The sequence below is a fragment of the Phalangium opilio genome, unplaced genomic scaffold (assembly GCF_054372755.1).
Source record: "Phalangium opilio isolate 3A_F unplaced genomic scaffold, DU_Popi_V2 ptg000011l_1, whole genome shotgun sequence".
NCBI classification, from domain to species: Eukaryota; Metazoa; Arthropoda; class Arachnida; order Opiliones; family Phalangiidae; genus Phalangium; species Phalangium opilio.
The window spans coordinates 3,333,382-3,349,845 of record NW_028324147.1 but is presented as its reverse complement, the minus strand read 5'-3'; the positions used below and the strand labels follow the sequence as shown (position 1 = coordinate 3,349,845).

At 35.0% G+C, this 16,464-nt stretch overlaps 3 protein-coding genes across 4 annotated transcripts; 2 read left to right on the top strand and 1 right to left on the bottom strand.

Annotated features, from left to right (window-relative positions):
* Window positions 1–1,599: 1,599 nt before the first annotated feature.
* Cul2 (cullin 2) lies at window positions 1,600–7,642 on the top strand. 2 transcript variants are annotated; one of them, XM_089858128.1, is made up of 18 exons: window positions 1,600–1,760; window positions 1,914–2,162; window positions 2,227–2,329; window positions 2,401–2,495; window positions 2,568–2,667; window positions 2,742–2,824; window positions 3,520–3,616; window positions 3,700–3,973; window positions 4,041–4,273; window positions 4,597–4,659; window positions 4,723–4,851; window positions 4,951–5,037; window positions 5,112–5,258; window positions 5,331–5,475; window positions 6,057–6,253; window positions 6,338–6,442; window positions 6,532–6,654; window positions 7,114–7,642. In XM_089858128.1, the coding sequence occupies exons 2-18, from the start codon at window positions 2,044–2,046 to the stop codon at window positions 7,243–7,245; spliced, it is 2,232 nt and encodes a 743-aa protein (XP_089714254.1). In that variant the 5' UTR covers window positions 1,600–1,760; window positions 1,914–2,043; the 3' UTR covers window positions 7,246–7,642. The 2 variants fall into 2 exon arrangements, with proteins under 2 accessions (XP_089714254.1, XP_089714255.1); XM_089858129.1 differs by having other exon boundaries at window positions 1,607–1,760; window positions 1,917–2,162.
* fidipidine (coiled-coil domain-containing protein 93) lies at window positions 7,616–11,611 on the bottom strand. The gene is made up of 17 exons (XM_089858130.1): window positions 11,425–11,611; window positions 11,092–11,205; window positions 10,932–11,026; window positions 10,750–10,861; window positions 10,587–10,685; window positions 10,112–10,266; window positions 10,007–10,043; window positions 9,872–9,928; window positions 9,403–9,453; window positions 9,193–9,279; window positions 8,999–9,109; window positions 8,804–8,940; window positions 8,586–8,739; window positions 8,342–8,522; window positions 8,142–8,262; window positions 7,875–8,073; window positions 7,616–7,760 (listed from the first exon to the last, which is right to left on the bottom strand). Exons 1-17 carry the CDS (start codon window positions 11,500–11,502, stop codon window positions 7,713–7,715), a joined length of 1,836 nt encoding a protein of 611 aa, XP_089714256.1. The 5' UTR covers window positions 11,503–11,611; the 3' UTR covers window positions 7,616–7,712.
* A 179-nt stretch (window positions 11,612–11,790) lies between these two features.
* Window positions 11,791–13,962, top strand: LOC149709888 (insulin-induced gene 2 protein-like). Its single transcript, XM_089858133.1, has 5 exons — window positions 11,791–12,357; window positions 12,459–12,645; window positions 12,741–12,865; window positions 12,963–13,129; window positions 13,279–13,962. The coding sequence occupies exons 2-5, from the start codon at window positions 12,468–12,470 to the stop codon at window positions 13,418–13,420; spliced, it is 612 nt and encodes a 203-aa protein (XP_089714259.1). The 5' UTR covers window positions 11,791–12,357; window positions 12,459–12,467; the 3' UTR covers window positions 13,421–13,962.
* Window positions 13,963–16,464: the final 2,502 nt, after the last annotated feature.

Below are 16,464 nucleotides of genomic sequence, written 5' to 3'. Positions count from 1 at the left end.
GAATAAACAAGCAAAATTGAACCATGGACTATTACACTGGTCTCTCAATTAGGCGTCAGTAGTGGCCTATTTGAGAGGCCAGTAGATAATAAACAAAGAAAATGGAACCATGGACTATTACACTGGCCGCTCAACTAGGCGTCAGTAGTGGCCTACTTGAGAGGCCAGTAGAGAATAAACAAGCAAAATGGAACCATGGGTACAATTACACTGGCCGCTCAACTAGGCGTCAGTAGTGGCCTACTTGAGAGGCCAGTAGAGAATAAACAAGCAAAATGGAACCATGGACTATTACACTGGCCTCTCAATTAGGCGTCAGTAGTGGCCTACTTGAGAGGCCAGTAGAGAATAAACAAAGAAAATGGAACCATGGACTATTACACTGGCCGCTCAACTAGGCGTCAGTAGTGGCCTACTTGAGAGGCCAGTAGAGAATAAACAAGCAAAATGGAACCATGGGTACAATTACACTGGCCGCTCAACTAGGCGTCAGTAGTGGCCTACTTGAGAGGCCAGTAGAGAATAAACAAGCAAAATGGAACCATGGACTATTACACTGGCCTCTCAATTAGGCGTCAGTAGTGGCCTACTTGAGAGGCCAGTAGAGAATAAACAAAGAAAATGGAACCATGGACTATTACACTGGCCGCTCAACTAGGCGTCAGTAGTGGCCTACTTGAGAGGCCAGTAGAGAGACTATACCCACCTGTATGAGAGGCCAAGGTATCGGGAAGTTGCTTCTGTGACATAATTTATATCTATTTTGAGCGCATTTAGAGTCCAAATGGATTTTATTTTTTGGAAATATTGTAGAGAAGATTATATTAAACGCGGTTCTGGTGCTCGAAAACCTCTTAGTGAAAAGCGATCATTATATTTCACAAAAACGTCTGTATCTACTGCTTGAATATTATGGCCTCCAAAACCGATTTAATACCCCATACATTTATACAAATTGAAAACTTTCTGCCTTTTCCAGAAGTTTTTAATTGGTCATACGACTGACTTTTAAATGCAGTTTCATACTGCGTTTAAGTCGATCAAATGGCCTACTTTGTATGCAGTTTTATACTGTATGCCAGAACTACCCTCAATTAAACGGGTATAGTTCTGCATGTAAGAATTGTCCTAGCGACAGGGGATTTCGTTCCCTCAAGGCGGAACCTTGCTATAAATATAGCATTAATCACTAATACTAATCATAAATTAAATATACAGTAAAACCATATGAAAGCGTTTTAGTCAGATTTTAGTTATCCATAGTATTTTCTCCTTCATCGGTTTAGCTTTTCGGTTCTAGGAAAAATACTACTATTTTTACTACTATCCTACTAAAAAAATTTCCCACTATCGAAGCCGGCCTCTAAAATAGGAATGATCCTTCCTTTTGCACAACTACGCGTTTTATTGCACGTTTAATCGTATATTTAAACTAATTACCAATATTTGTTGAGTCATTCTAATTTACACAAACTTTATCCGATAACGAAAACGAACACCGGTTCGCGGTGAAATCCATAGGACTAGCAGACGAAACAAAACTCAAAGATGACCCACGATAACCCCGTGACCTTCAGCTTTACAAAAAAAATATGGGACGATGATTGGCTAAAAATTTCGATGCGTCAGTGTCTCAATCACGGTCCTAAAACATTTTAACTTCATTATATTTAAAAACATGTGCTGTGATAATAATTAAGAAAACTAATTTTCCTAGTTAAAAAACAACGTCCTCTATCAAAAAACTTTCGTTTCAAGTTGTGAGTAGAATAATTTAACGCGCGAATTTCAGTTTTCTCGCTTTTAGTTGTTGAGACCAAGGCTTAGGGGCTGTTGATTTTGTTTTGTTAGTTACAGCCTATGTTGTAATATAATAAATCTGCTAATATTAGAGCATATTTTGCTATTTTCAGAAGATTCCTAAATATCTCGGGTATGCCAAAAGCCCGTTAACCCCGTTTTCTTAAAAAAACAAACCCAATAGTCGCAAATAACTCTTGGGGGGTAGTTATTTGGAACTGAGTTTGCAAGATCCAGTTCAAAATGTCTCTAAAACCGAAAAGGGTGGATTTTGACTTAACATGGACATTATTAAAAGAAACAGTAGCTGGCGTAATTACGCTGGACAATGTACCTCGACCAGTGTGGAATGATAGATTTTCATATCCTTTCATTCTTTATTAGCTTTATAATCTTTTAAAACTCGTAACCCTTAACTTTTCACACTGATGTCTATGCTCTATGTGTAGCTTTTCCCGAACCTTTAGGGGACAAACTATACGTGGTAACCAAGCAATTTCTTGATGAACATGTCAAAGTACTTTTTGATGTAAGTTTTATTAATATTCAACTGTTTGTTATTATATCATAATCTCACTATTGGTAATTAATTATAATTAGCAAGTTACAAAGTCACCAGAAGGATTATTGACAAGTTACCATAGGCATTGGTTAAGCTATAGCAAAGGGGTTGATTACCTAAATATGCTTTATATGTAAATAAGTCTAAAATCATCATTATTTTTAACACTAATTATGTTTAGCTAATATTTTTAATTGTAAAAAAGGTACCTAAATACTCAGCATATAAAGAAACATAAGTATAGTGAAGCTGACTTGAACTATGGTTGTGTAGAAGCAGCGGAACAGATGTTAGAAATAGGGGAAGTAAGTTAAAAATTAGTTTTTAATGTGAACTTCATAGTTTATTGTTAATTTAATAAACTTAATTTTAATTTTAGTTAGGGTTAGATCTTTGGAAAAGAAACATGATTGAACCTCTGAAAGACAGTCTAGTCCAATTATTACTAGATGCAATTAAAAAGTAATTATTTACTTATTTTTTACAGGGTTCATACAAATCTGGAAAACTCTGGGAGATGTATGGGGAAAAAACCTGGGAAATATATGGGGGAAAAACCTGGAAAACTCTGGGAAATATATGGGGAAAAAGACTGGAAAACTCTGGGAAATATATTTGGGAAAAAAACCTGGAAAACTCTGGGAAATATATGGGGGGAAAACCTGGGAAATATATGGGGGAAAAATCTGGGAAATATATGGGGAAAAAACCTGGGAAATATATGGGGGAAAAACCTGGAAAACTTTGAGAAATATATGGGGGAAAAAACCTGGAAAACTCTGGGAAATATATGGGGGAAAAACCTGGGAAATATATGGGGAAAAACCTGGGAAATATATTGGGAAAAAACCTGGGAAATATATGGGGAAAAAACCTGGGAAATATATGGGGAAAAAACCTGGGAAATATATGGGGGAAAAACCTGGGAAATATATGGGGAAAAAACCTGGGAATATATGGGGAAAAAAACTGGAAATATATGGGGAAAAAAACCTGGGAAATATATGGGGAAAATACCTGGAAATATATGGGGGAAACACCTGGAAAACTCGGGGAAATACATGGGGAAAAAAACCTAGAAATCCGTTTTCCAAAAGTTGTATAAACCCTGCTTAAATTAGTTCCTTAATAGTTTTAATTATTAATTAATCTTCTAGTGATCGAAATGGAGATAATCCTAACCAGAAAGTTGTACATGGTGTAATTCATTCATTTGTACACGTAGAAGAATACAAGAAAAAAGGATGTTTAGACGTAAAGCAAATCAAATTTAAATGCTCCTAAAATCAGTCTGCATTAATTAAAATCTAACAAAACAAAACTTAAAAATTTAAAAGGTTTATCAAAAAATCTTTGAAACTCCTTTCCTCCATCACACTGGAGAATTTTACCGGCAAGAAGCTAGCAATTTAATGCAAGAATCTGACTGTTCCGTTTATATGAAGAAAGTTTTGCAAAGGCTAGATGCTGAGAATCTCCGCAGTCGAAAATACCTTCATCCTAGTTCTTATCCTAGAGTTATAAGGGAATGTGAGCAAAGAATGGTCGCGGATCACTTGCAATTTTTACACGCTGAATGTAAACTTATGGTTAAGCAAGAACGGAGGAAAGGTGATGATGAATTTTAAAATCAAATCAAATTTTAAATAATATTCTTAACAAGAATCTCTTCGTTTAGATTTAGCAAATATGCACACGCTATTAAAACCAATTCAAGCTGGTTTAGACGCTTTGATTCAAGAAGTTAAACAGCACATTACAACAGTTGGCCTCGAAGCGGTTGAAAATTTAAAAGGAGAAAATATCCCTCAACTTTTTGTCGAATCAGTTTTAGAAGTTCATAAAAAATATCTAGCTCTAATTAAAGAAGTTTTCCACGGAGATCAGCAGTTTATTGGGGCCTTAGACAAAGTAATTAATTAAATCTAATTAATTAGTTAATTAAAAATTAAAAATATAAAAAATTATAAATATAAAAAAAAAAATTAAAAATATAAAAAATTATAAATATAAAAAAAAAATTAAAAATATAAAAAAAAATTAAAAATATAAAAAAAAAATTAAAAATATAAAAAAAAAATTAAAAATATAAAAAAAAAATAAAAATATAAAAAAAAAATTAAAAATATTAAAAAAAAATAAAAATATAAAAAAAAATTTAAAAATATTAAAAAAAAATAAAAATATAAAAAAAAAATTAAAAATATAAAAAAAAATTAAAATTCCTTATACAGGCTTGTGCTTCAGTTATCAATCATCGTACCAATACCAAATTGCCTTGCAGGTCTCCTGAATTGGTACTAATATAACTAATTTAATTATTTTAATTTAACTTAATTAAACTTCATTAATTAATTTAGCTGGCTAAATACTGTGACTCTTTATTGAAAAAAAGCGCAAAAGGAATTTCAGAATCTGAAGTTGAAGATAAATTGAGTCAATCCATCACGGTTTTTAAATACATTGATGATAAGGATGTCTTTCAGAAGGTATTTAATTTATTATTAAAGGTTTTGGGGGGTTGGTTATTGAATTTAAATGAGTTGAATTAATTACTAATTAGTCTTTCTTTAATTTAATTGGTTTAGTTTTACGCTAAAATGCTGGCAAAAAGGTTAATTCATAGCCAGAGTATGTCAATGGATGCTGAGGAAGGAATGATAAACAAATTGAAGGTGGGAGTAGCTTTGACTTTGTACAATCATTAAGGCGTCTTAATTATCATGAATTAATGTTAATTAATTTATAGCAAGCTTGCGGTTACGAATTTACTAGCAAATTACACCGAATGTTTACTGATATGAACCTCAGCTCTGATCTTAATAATAAATTTGTTAGCTATCTTAGAGAGGAAAGTGTCGATTTGGGAATTAATTTTTCCATTTACGTCTTACAGGTGCCAATCCCCTTTTTTAAATTAATTACTTATCCCTTTTAATTAAATTAACTTAAAATATTGTTTTTAAAGGCAGGGGCATGGCCTTTAGGTCAAACTGCGGTTTCTACCTTTGCTATACCACAAGAGTTAGAAAAAAGTGTACAGAAATTTGAAACTTTCTATAATACTAAATTTAGCGGGAGAAAGTTAACGTGGCTTCATCATTTATGTAACGGTAAGGAAAATTAAAGGGAGGGTGAAGTAGAAAATCAAGTGATTTTTAATCTTTTCTTCTACCAATTTTAAGACGAGTCTGCATAGTGAAACATTCAGGAAATACCAGCTCCGAATGATTTTAAAATTATTTCAAATTAGGTTCAGATTTTAAGGATAATTTTAAAAAAGGACTTCCAACCAATCGCGTAACGCCCTGCCTTTTTGTTAACAAAATTCTCGTGTCACGCTCCATGTCTCGCGCCACGATTGTCACGTCGCGCGCCTAATTTTATCAAATCTCGTGATAAATTTCCTTCGACACGGAACGTGCCGCGAGAATTTTGTTAATAAAAAGGCAGGCGTTACGCGATTGGTCGGCAGTCCTTGTTTAAAATTATCCTTAAAATCGGAACCTAATTTGAATTAATTTTAAAATCATTCGGAACTGGTATTTCCTGAATGTTTCACTAACTATGCAGACTGGTCTTAAAATTGGTAGAAGAATCGATAAAAAATCACTTGATTTTCCACTTCACCCTCCCTTTAAGAAGGTTAGCATTATAAAGGGGTACTTTTAACCCTTTTTATGTCCTATTTTAGCTGAAGTGAAAATAAGTTACTTGAAAAAACCCTATATAGTAACAATGGGTACTTATCAAATGGCTCTTTTGTTGATTTTTGAGAATTCCGACACTATAACGTTTAAAGAGCTTAAAGAAAACACTCAACTTAACGAAGAGCAGCTATGCAAACAGCTTCAAAGCTTAGTTGATGCAAAATTACTTCTGCATAGCGAGGTTTGATATTCATTATTCTCTCACTCGTTCTTTCACGTTGAAGGAACGAATTTAGTCGTAATCGTAATCTTTTTTTTAACTAAGGACGCCCCGGTACACGCAGAGAGCATTATTAACTTGAATAAGAACTATTCCAATAAACGAACTAAGTTTAAGATCACGGCTGTTATGCAAAAGGAGCAAACTCCGGTTTGTTAAATAACTTGACTTAATGACGTTTTTGAAGAAGTCTCCTACATCAAGGTTTTGCATTTTTTCTGTTTTTGTTTGTTTTATAGCAACAAGAAGTGGAACAAACTCATAGTTCCGTCGAAGAAGATAGAAAATTGTATCTTCAAGCCGCGATTGTAAGGATTATGAAAGCTAGGAAAGTTTTACGTCACAACACGTTAATTCAAGAGGTAATTATATTGTTATTAATGGTTAAGTAGTTAGTAGGACCGAGAGATTAGTTTAGCGTCGCGGAGGTACTCTGAATTATGTGTAGCGACGCTGGGGTACTCGGAATTATGTGTAGCGACGCTGGGGTACTCGGAATTAAGTGTAGCGTCGCTGGGGTACTCGGAATTAAGTGTAGCGACGCTGGGGTATTCGAAATTAAGTGTAGCGACGCTGGGGTACTCGGAATTAAGTGTAGCGTCGCTGGGGTACTCGGAATTAAGTGTAGCGTCGCTGGGGTACTCGGAATTAAGTGTAGCGTCGCTGGGGTACTCGGAATTAAGTGTAGCGACGCGGAAGTACTCGGAATTAAGTGTAGCGACGCGGAAGTACTCGGAATAAAGTGTAGTGACGCGGAAGTACTCGGAATTAAGTCTTGGTTGAATTTCTACCACTGGAGCAACTAAATTTAATTATTTCAGGTGATTAATCAAGCCAAAAACCGTTTTATGCCAAGCATCGCTATGATAAAGAAATGCATCGAAGCATTGATAGATAAACAATATTTGGAAAGAACACCGAACTCTACCGATGAATATAGTTACATCGCTTAAATAATTATAAATTTTTTTTTTCTTTGAACTCTTGCAAATCATGTTTTTTCGTTTGATTCTTAATTCCTTTTAAAGACACTTAATTGTCTTGCGTTTAAAATTGTTAGGGCCTTTAATTATATTTAATTATGGATTATTAAAGACGAAGAAGACGTAATACTAGGGGAAGACAACACAAAATGTAATAAAACTATTCGTTTCGTTCCGATTGCTTCTTTGAATTTTAAGTTTTGTTGTCGAATCGAATCGAATCCACACTATAAGCCTGAATTTTTAAAATTCTTCCCCGACGTTTTTGCGTTACGTTACTTTTTATGTACAGTATAAATACGAAGACCTAAAAGACTACTACACACCTTCCAACAAAAAATAAAGAATTAAATGTTTTTTAATGCAATTCATGACTCATTGACTTTTATTTCATATAATAACTCCGGAACTTTTGATTAGTTGGTTAATAATATTAATTAACGATTCTTACTCTTAGCCACCAAGATTTCATTTTTACGACATTCCTATAATGTAGGAAAGGGTTAAGTCAATTAACACACTTTTCTTTTAACAACGTCACAGGGATGTCAGCCATATTGGGGGTAAAAAGAAAGAAAGGGAAAACAATTCCCACAAACCTCTTTGAAATCTTTCACAGTTTTGAAATAAAGTCGTTGCTTCTCGATCAAATCAAGATACTGATCGTGCAATTGATCACGCCTCATTTTTTCCTCTTGCTTTTTCTTATCAACTTTAAACTTGGCTTGTTTAATTCCATCCACAATTTGCGAGAATTGGGACAAGAATTGCTCTTTAGTATTTGTAGATGACATTGCTCTACGTTGAAATGAAACAATTGCGAGTTAGATGAACAATTTGCGGTCGGTGCAATTACGTAACCTTACTGAGAGAAATTATCCAAAATTGAATTGAGCAAATTAACTTCTCGACACAAATACATCCTGGTGTCTTCAAGTGTATTGTAAAGTGTATAGAATTGTTTCGTTTCCTTGTGTTTAGCCGCAACTTCACGGTTAAAGAGATAAAAACAATATTATGAGCTAAAATATTGCTGGAATGTTTCGTTCTTAAAGATAAAACAAACCCTGGTTATAAAGCTCAACAAAACGTCGTTGATATTGACTTAATTCCGTTCTTGACGGAACTTCATCAATTTTTCTAATAAGGGAAGCAATTTCGCGGTTTTTCCTTGCCAAAACGATTCTCATTTTTTGAACTCTTTCTTTATCCGCTTCGTATTGTTTCTGGATTAATTGTTTACGTTCCTAAAATGATTTTGCGGTAATTTTAAGTCGCGAGGCAAATGCAACAATTAAAGCAACCAATACTTGGTCTTCCGAAGATCCTTGCTCAGTTGATGATAATTCATCAATATTACTTTGAAGTCTAACTAACTCTTCTTTGCAATGAGAACGGAATTCTTGTTCTTGACGTTTTAAATTTTCATTCATAGCAACTAAGGCTCGTAGTTTTTGAAGGACGCTATGAGAATTTCATTTCAGATGAAACAATTGTGGGTTTTTTCGAAGAAAAGGCGTCAAATTACTTTTTATTGTCGTCAGTTTCCATGGAATCCATATCCTTCATTTGGAGATTCAAGTTTTCTTCTTTATCTTTCATTTGCTTCAATTTTTCATTCATTTCTTTGTAATTTGTTCGCAAATCTTGACATTTTTCTTCCATCTTTCAGTTTGAAGTCAAAATTTATTAAAGCTCAAAAACTGCGCGTTTGCTGTATTACATTTTTAAGCTGCTCTTTTTTAGCTTCCAATTGTTTAGCCAAAGAAGCTACGAGCCGTTTATGATGTTGAGCCCCTCCGGCACCCCCGCCTTCCGAAGCCAATTGCGCTTGCTATTAAACCAAAATTTTAATTTCCAAAACTATATATAAAAACCCTTCGAACTAAATCCCACTCAAATTAAAATCGCTCGCACCTTATCGGCAAATACCGCGGCAATTTGTTGAATTTCCGCTGATTGCATACCTACAATATTGCCAACAGCGCTAGCTGAAAGTCTAATCTGTAATATTTAGCAATAAAGTTCGTTTTTTTAGAATAGTTTAAATTTTTCGTCGTATTTTTATAATCCTCTGATAATGATTATGTTTCGACATTTTCTGAGATTAAATGTGGTTAGACGCACCTCGTTCTCTTCGGTGGCACTCATGCTGCTCATCAAAGCCTCAATTTGTTGCTACAGTCAACAAAATTGCTAGCGTTTTAATTATTCTTTTTTTTTAGTTAAAAAGCGCAGAAATCTACTTTGAGCCTGGTTATTATAAAACTATTTTCACCTAAAACATTCGTGCAAATTAACAATAAATTGCGCATCTACAACTTCAAAATCCACACAACATAAAATTTTACAACACATTGTAAAAATTAAATTTCTATTTACAAAAATGTCTAAAACAATTAGTTACAACGCAACTTTTTTTATCATAAGTTGATAACCTAAAAACTAAGTAAACGAAAAACTGCAACCAAAAAAGTTACAACGCAAATTATTTTTTTTTTAATCATAAGTTGATAAACTAAGTAAACGAAACTGCAACCAAAAATGATTCTCTAAAACCAGGCTTCAAGCAATGCTTATTTTTATAATAAAATACCTTCTCCACCTCTGAAACGCTATTATCAGAGCTGGTTTGATTTGAATCCTCCGCTTCCTAATTGTTAAAAAAGCTTAAACTTCCCTTCCATTTCATTTAACTTTGGTTAAAAATTATGGTTAATTAAAATCATACGTTTTTCGACGTCGAACTTTGCAAAATTCCAAGATGCCTATGATATTATAGACAGAACAATCAGGCCCAAATAACCATCCCTAACGCTTCACTTCATCAACTTACTTTCCATATTCTAACAAGGTGCTTTGCACTCTAACCTCCTCATCTTTTAATTTATGAGGGGCAGGGTGGCGATATCTACGTCTAGGTCGATAAAGATCCTTTAATTCGTGGACATTATCCCATACATGAGTTTCGACAACTTTATTAGCCTCATCCTTTATTTAATTTTTCACATTTAGATAAAATAACTCGATATAGTCATAAGTTTATAAGATATGTTCCATATAAGTTTGTGACTGGTACTGAGAGTTTGTCATGACGTGACGTAGGTGAAACGTCATACATTCTCGTAAAGCGACGCCTGGTGAGGCGCTGTCAAAGGCTTATTACAGACTAAATAGGAAGATGGACTGCAAAAGCGAGTGCAGTCGATTCTCGCGTACTAGCTCTCAGTAAGTCACGAGGTATACGCAGCGTCATACTTATGGAATATATCTCATAAACTTATGATATAGTCGGCAATCTATCAAATTACCTCAGGGGTTTTGTGAAATTTATTGAACTGCATTATTGAATAAGCTCTAACATAATCGCCAGTTTCTTCTCTGGTTTCAATTGCCCTCTTAACCAACCACTAAATTTTGATTGAACAATATTTTAAAGATGTTTCTAACATTCAAACTATTTAGCTCAACTACCTGAACAACTGGAAACACGTGAATATTATCAAGACCCTGAATCTGATGAGGTTCAATTTGATAGGGGCATTTCATTTTGGGCAATACAGCCACAATTTTTTCAGTTAAACCGCTGTATAGCCAAGGTTAATCAAACGTGAATTAAAATGGCTTCATTTATGGTGCATTCTTAAAAATCTTACATTTTTTGACCTATAGTTAAATTTTCTTGAAATAGTAAATCGATATCTATATCCATATTGCACATTTCAATACACCAAGTCATCCCACCAACAATCTATTATTTAAATAATAAGTGTTTCTCTGTTCTTAAATGCTACTATTAGCGTGTAAGATTTATACCTTATCAAAAGGAGATAATCCTTTAATTCTAGCTCTAAAATACCCGGCAGCCAAGAGCAAATCAATAATTTCTTGTAATTTAACATTTTGTTCCTCATCCTCTCGAGTTTCCACCTAATTTTACCCAATTAAAAGTTTGAATGAACAACTTCAAGTTATGGCCTTTATTTTGACCAAGGCTTAAGATATGTCAAACTCGGAATAAAATCTCGTGACCATGGAACTGGAAGCATGGTGGAAGCCAGCCCATACCCGCCCCTTTCATTTAAGCCTCGGCTTCATTTACCCCAAACATTTTTAATACCGTCATATTTAAATATAAAACAATATTACTTGATAACTTTGGTCATCAAAGGATGATAGAGATGGTAATCGTGGAGGTGTTGGTTTCACTTTCGGTTTAGCAATCATAACTCCCGCTAATTGTATTTAAATCTAATAAAAAACAGAGCGACAATACGACCGTCACGTATCAACCGGTGTTACTAATGAATAAATTAAGCAGACGACACATTTCGCGCATAATTTTCTACTACTAGCGACACCTAGGAGCCATAAAATTCCAGCCTTGTGTCAAATTTTATTTGGCACAGGTTTTTAGGTCAAAATCGGGGATCGCGCGTTTAAATTTCACGTGGTCGTCTAATGCTCGTCACGGCCCGTGATTGGTTAATAATATCAGCTGAGTTGAAGAGAGAACGCCGATTGGTTGCAGATAGTCGCGTGTTGACAAGGGAACTAAATAGATATCCTAAGCATATACAAAATATTTCGCGAATACAAGAAAACCGTAACTGCTTTTAAGGCAGCGAGTTTGATCTTACGTGATAGTTGTAGCGTAAAGACGTAACCTCTGTTTTCGATATCTATGAATCCAACATGCTACCGGGTGATCGCGCGTCGTACGGTACAACAGGCGAGGGAAAAATCTTCAGACAAATTATATTGTCATGCTAATGCAACCGTGGTTCGCTGGACTTCATTTGTCTATTGGATCTCGTTACTAGAAAGTCTAAATAGGCAAATTTCCAATTCCAAAGTACCTTCGAAGAATTAGTTGTGTTTACGTACTTCTTTTAAAACAGTGAAATTTCATCTACTTGTTCAAAGTTCGCGACTAGTCCGTTTCCGTTTCAAAATAGAATGGTTTTTGACATTTCCTGCGTCTTAAGTCGCCGCTATTAATTAATAAAATACTTTAAAACCCGGGGATTAACGTTAAAGAAACGATTCCACGCAAGTTTTTCAACTATATCAAATCCTATTGTAAGTTTCAATTATATTTCCTAAGATAATTGACCGCCGAAAAATGGGTCAAGAGTGGGTAACTTTTACTTATGCTACGTTATGTTCCGTTTTTCTTATAGTAAATCAAAATGATCTCAATAACTAAAACATTAACTCGTGGGATGATCCTATTTTTAATTGGCGTTTTTTTCGCCTTTGTTCTTAACCTACTTCAAATCCAAAGACATTTACCACCAGTTAAAAGAGAACTTTCGGGAATTTTAAATTCACCTTGGTGGATACCAGCAATTTGTGGTGCTGGATCAGGTAATTAATATAATTATTTAGGCCCTTAATTATATTGTTTTCCTCCAACTAACTGGCTAATTACTATCAATTTCTTCCTTATTCCTTAATTCTAGCTATTGTAGGTCTATTATTCCCTTGCCTAGATCAAAAACTAGGGGAACATCAAGCTGGTAGTCAAGAATGGTCAACTGTGATGAGATGTGTGGCCATGTTTGTTGGAATTAACCATGCTAGTGCTGTATCCTTTTTTGTATAACATTTAAAGGGGGGATGGAGGGAAATGGTGGTGCAGTTCTTCGCAACTGTTCTCCTTAACACCGGTTTTTTTTAAATAGAAAATTAACTTTGCTAGCAATTTACAACTGTCTATGTCCCTGACAGTTTTATCCATCGCATTATGGTGGGCGTTCGATAGAACGCGTAGTGGTTTTGGAATGGGAGTGGCGATAGCTGTTCTAGCGACATTTATAACACAATTATTAGTGTATAATGGAGTTTATAAGTAAGTTAATAATTCCAAGTCCACATAACCCCCAAAATGGCTGCCTTCTATCGTTGAGAAAGGCAGCCATTTTGGGGTAGAACAAATTTTTCACTAAAATCAATGTAAATTTGGAAGATACTAATTGAAATGTGAAATTTCCTTTATAGTTATACAGAAAGAGACTTCATGTACGTTCGATCCTGGTTACCATGTGTGGTTTTTTCGGGTGGTATCACAATAGGCAATATAGGCCGGCAATTAGCAACAATATCCAATGGAGTTGAAGAACAAAAACGTCATACTGAATAATACGGTGCCTTTTATAGTATTAAATAAACAATAATCTACGACGTAAAAATAGGTAGAAATTGAACAATTAAAGTGTCAGATCTGAAGTGTAAAGAAGTGTCCCTCCCCTCCCTTCCACACCAGTTAAAAAAGAAACATTAATATTCTCTCTCGGTACTTAGCACACGTAGTGTTAATCTATAGTTTTAAATATCTTATTCGTTTCCCATCCTTTTCATAGTCGTTTTTAAAAGTTGTAGCGTTTTACAATACAAAAGTAATTTAGATAAAGACTTATTTAGTATAGTAGAACTTTTAAAAAATTGTATATAACGGTTAATTAATCCCATTTAGAACTGATTGAAATGTTTAAACTTTAAAGTAATGGGAATTTGTAAATATAACAACGAGACTTCAGACATTTTTTTTTTTTCTTTAAATTATTCTTTGTTTGATGAAAACTGTCATGTGTAATAAAACTTCTAAAAAACCGGCGGAGATTTTTGTTAATCTCTTTTTTTTTATGAAATAAAAATGTTTCATTTTGAAGATAATAAATAAAATGTGTCAAGCTCATTATTTTGATCGGCAGACAATTTTATCTAATGTTAGAACGCGTAGGGAATGATGCGTTTAGCTGCACGTAAGCTTATTTCAAGAAAGATTACTTTAACTTTGGGTTCATATTAAAGGAAAAGTTCTGCTAACTTTATACCTTAAAAGAACTGTGCCGCCATTGCTTTAGTGGCGTCTGCTATCACGAACCTCTTACCCATACGTGATTCACGGAACTCTCACAGGGTGAGACAGGTAGGTTCGATTTAGCAGACGCTAATAAAGCAATGGCCAATGGCGCAGTAGCCAGGGCCGGAAATAAGAAAAATTTGTTATAGGACATGTGTCCAGTGACCCCCTGTTTGACTAGAAAATTTATAGGACATTGTCCACTGCAGTGTACAAAAATGATGTCGCTTCTCCATAGTCAAGGTATCAAAACTTCGGAAAATTTATAGGTCAAAATGTCCAGTGACCCCCTTAGTTTTTAAAAAAATTATGGGACATTTTAAAATTTTATTGGACAATGTCCAGTGTCCTGTGCTTATTTCCGGCCCTGGCAGTAGCCCCGTTTTAAAGACTAATAAAACGCTAATTATTTTGTTATTGAACTTTTCCTTTAAGTTTATATTTCTCGGTGATAAGACCGACTTCAAAATGACAATATTTTTAAAATGGTTTGCAGAATTTTGATAACAAACATTTATCTACCGCTGGTTCTGCTTTTTCCATAAATAATATCCTAGTTGAGAACAAATGAAGCTGAATAAACTGTTACGTCAGAAGACCCTAACTTGTAGTTTTTCGCTTTTATTGAGAATAAGCACGGAGCTTCTATTAATAGAAGCTCCGTGGAATAAGTACTTGTAATATGTTTAGGAGAAAGTCAACGGATTCATTACTTTCAAGTTATCTTCCGTCATTATTTAGTTATTTCGATAAAATGCTTATACACTTCACTCGAGTGCTAAGATAGGGCTTCCTTGGATACAGGCAGGGTTCAATCAAAGCTGGGAAAGCTTTTAAATATAGGCATAGGGAAGCCAATTTTCGTCTAAATATTCAGGGATTTTTAAAGTTTTTAACGAAATTTCCCAAAACTAAAATTCAGCGAAAAATTGTGAGGTTTATAAGAAGTAAGTTTGCTCTGAGTCTGAACTCTGAAGGGGTTGCTTCGACTATAAAAACCACTCCCGTTGTTATGTTATTACTCCATATATGGGAAAAACCTGGAAAACACAGGGAAGGTTATGGGGAAAACAACCTGGAAAACTCCGGGAAGGTTATAGGCAAAACAACCTGGAAAACTCCGGGAAGATTATAGGCAAAACAACCTGGAAAACTCCGGGAAGGTTATAGGCAAAACAACCTGGAAAACTCCGAGAAGGTTATAGGCAAAACAACCTGGAAAACTCCGAGAAGGTTATAGGCAAAACAACCTGGAAAACTCCGAGAAGGTTATAGGCAAAACAACCTGGAAAACTCCGAGAAGGTTATAGGCAAAACAACCTGGAAAACTCCGAGAAGGTTATAGGCAAAACAACCTGGAAAACTCCGAGAAGGTTATAGGCAAAACAACCTGGAAAACTCCGAGAAGGTTATAGGCAAAACAACCTGGAAAACTCCGGGAAGGTTATAGGCAAAACAACCTGGAAAACTCCGGGAAGGTTATAGGCAAAACAACCTGGAAAACTCCGAGAAGGTTATAGGCAAAACAACCTGGAAAACTCCGAGAACGTTATAGGCAAAACAACCTGGAAAACTCCGAGAAGGTTATAGGCAAAACAACCTGGAAAACTCCGGGAAGGTTATAGGCAAAAAAACCTGGAAAACTCCGGGAAGGTTATAGGCAAAACAACCTGGAAAACTCCGAGAAGGTTATAGGCAAAACAACCTGGAAAACTCCGAGAAGGTTATAGGCAAAACAACCTGGAAAACTCCGAGAAGGTTATAGGCAAAACAACCTGGAAAACTCCGAGAAGGTTATAGGCAAAACAACCTGGAAAACTCCGGGAAGATTATAGGCAAAACAACCTGGAAAACTCCGGGAAGATTATAGGCAAAACAACCTGGAAAACTCCGGGAAGATTATAGGCAAAACAACCTGGAAAACTCCGAGAAGGTTATAGGCAAAACAACCTGGAAAACTCCGAGAAGGTTATAGGCAAAACAACCTGGAAAACTCCGAGAAGGTTATAGGCAAAACAACCTGGAAAACTCCGAGAAGGTTATAGGCAAAACAACCTGGAAAACTCCGAGAAGGTTATAGGCAAAACAACCTGGAAAACTCCGGGAAGATTATAGGCAAAACAACCTGGAAAACTCCGGGAAGATTATAGGCAAAACAACCTGGAAAACTCCGGGAAGATTATAGGCAAAACAACCTGGAAAACTCCGGGAAGATTATAGGCAAACAACCTGGAAAACTCCGGGAAGATTATAGGCAAAACAACCTGGAAAACTCCGGGAAGATTATAGGCAAAACAACCTGGAAAACTCCGGGAAGGTTA

Bases quoted from the DNA above. Each gene is read 5' to 3' on its own strand.
- Cul2 (XM_089858128.1), top strand. From the start codon at position 2,044: ATGTCTCTAAAACCGAAAAGGGTGGATTTTGACTTAACATGGACATTA. The intron at 2,163-2,226 runs ATATCCTTTCAT...AACTTTTCACAC, and splicing joins GTGTGGAATGATAGATTTTC to TGATGTCTATGCTCTATGTG. The intron at 6,655-7,113 runs GTAATTATATTG...TAATTATTTCAG, and splicing joins ACAACACGTTAATTCAAGAG to GTGATTAATCAAGCCAAAAA.
- fidipidine (XM_089858130.1), bottom strand. From the start codon at position 11,502: ATGATTGCTAAACCGAAAGTGAAACCAACACCTCCACGATTACCATCT. The intron at 9,929-10,006 runs GTATGATTTTAA...TTTAACAATTAG, and splicing joins AAAGTTCGACGTCGAAAAAC to GAAGCGGAGGATTCAAATCA. The intron at 8,941-8,998 runs GTAATACAGCAA...TCAAACTGAAAG, and splicing joins AAAAAGAGCAGCTTAAAAAT to ATGGAAGAAAAATGTCAAGA.
- LOC149709888 (XM_089858133.1), top strand. From the start codon at position 12,468: ATGATCTCAATAACTAAAACATTAACTCGTGGGATGATCCTATTTTTA. The intron at 12,866-12,962 runs GTATCCTTTTTT...TTTTTTAAATAG, and splicing joins GAATTAACCATGCTAGTGCT to AAAATTAACTTTGCTAGCAA. The intron at 13,130-13,278 runs GTAAGTTAATAA...TTTCCTTTATAG, and splicing joins GTGTATAATGGAGTTTATAA to TTATACAGAAAGAGACTTCA.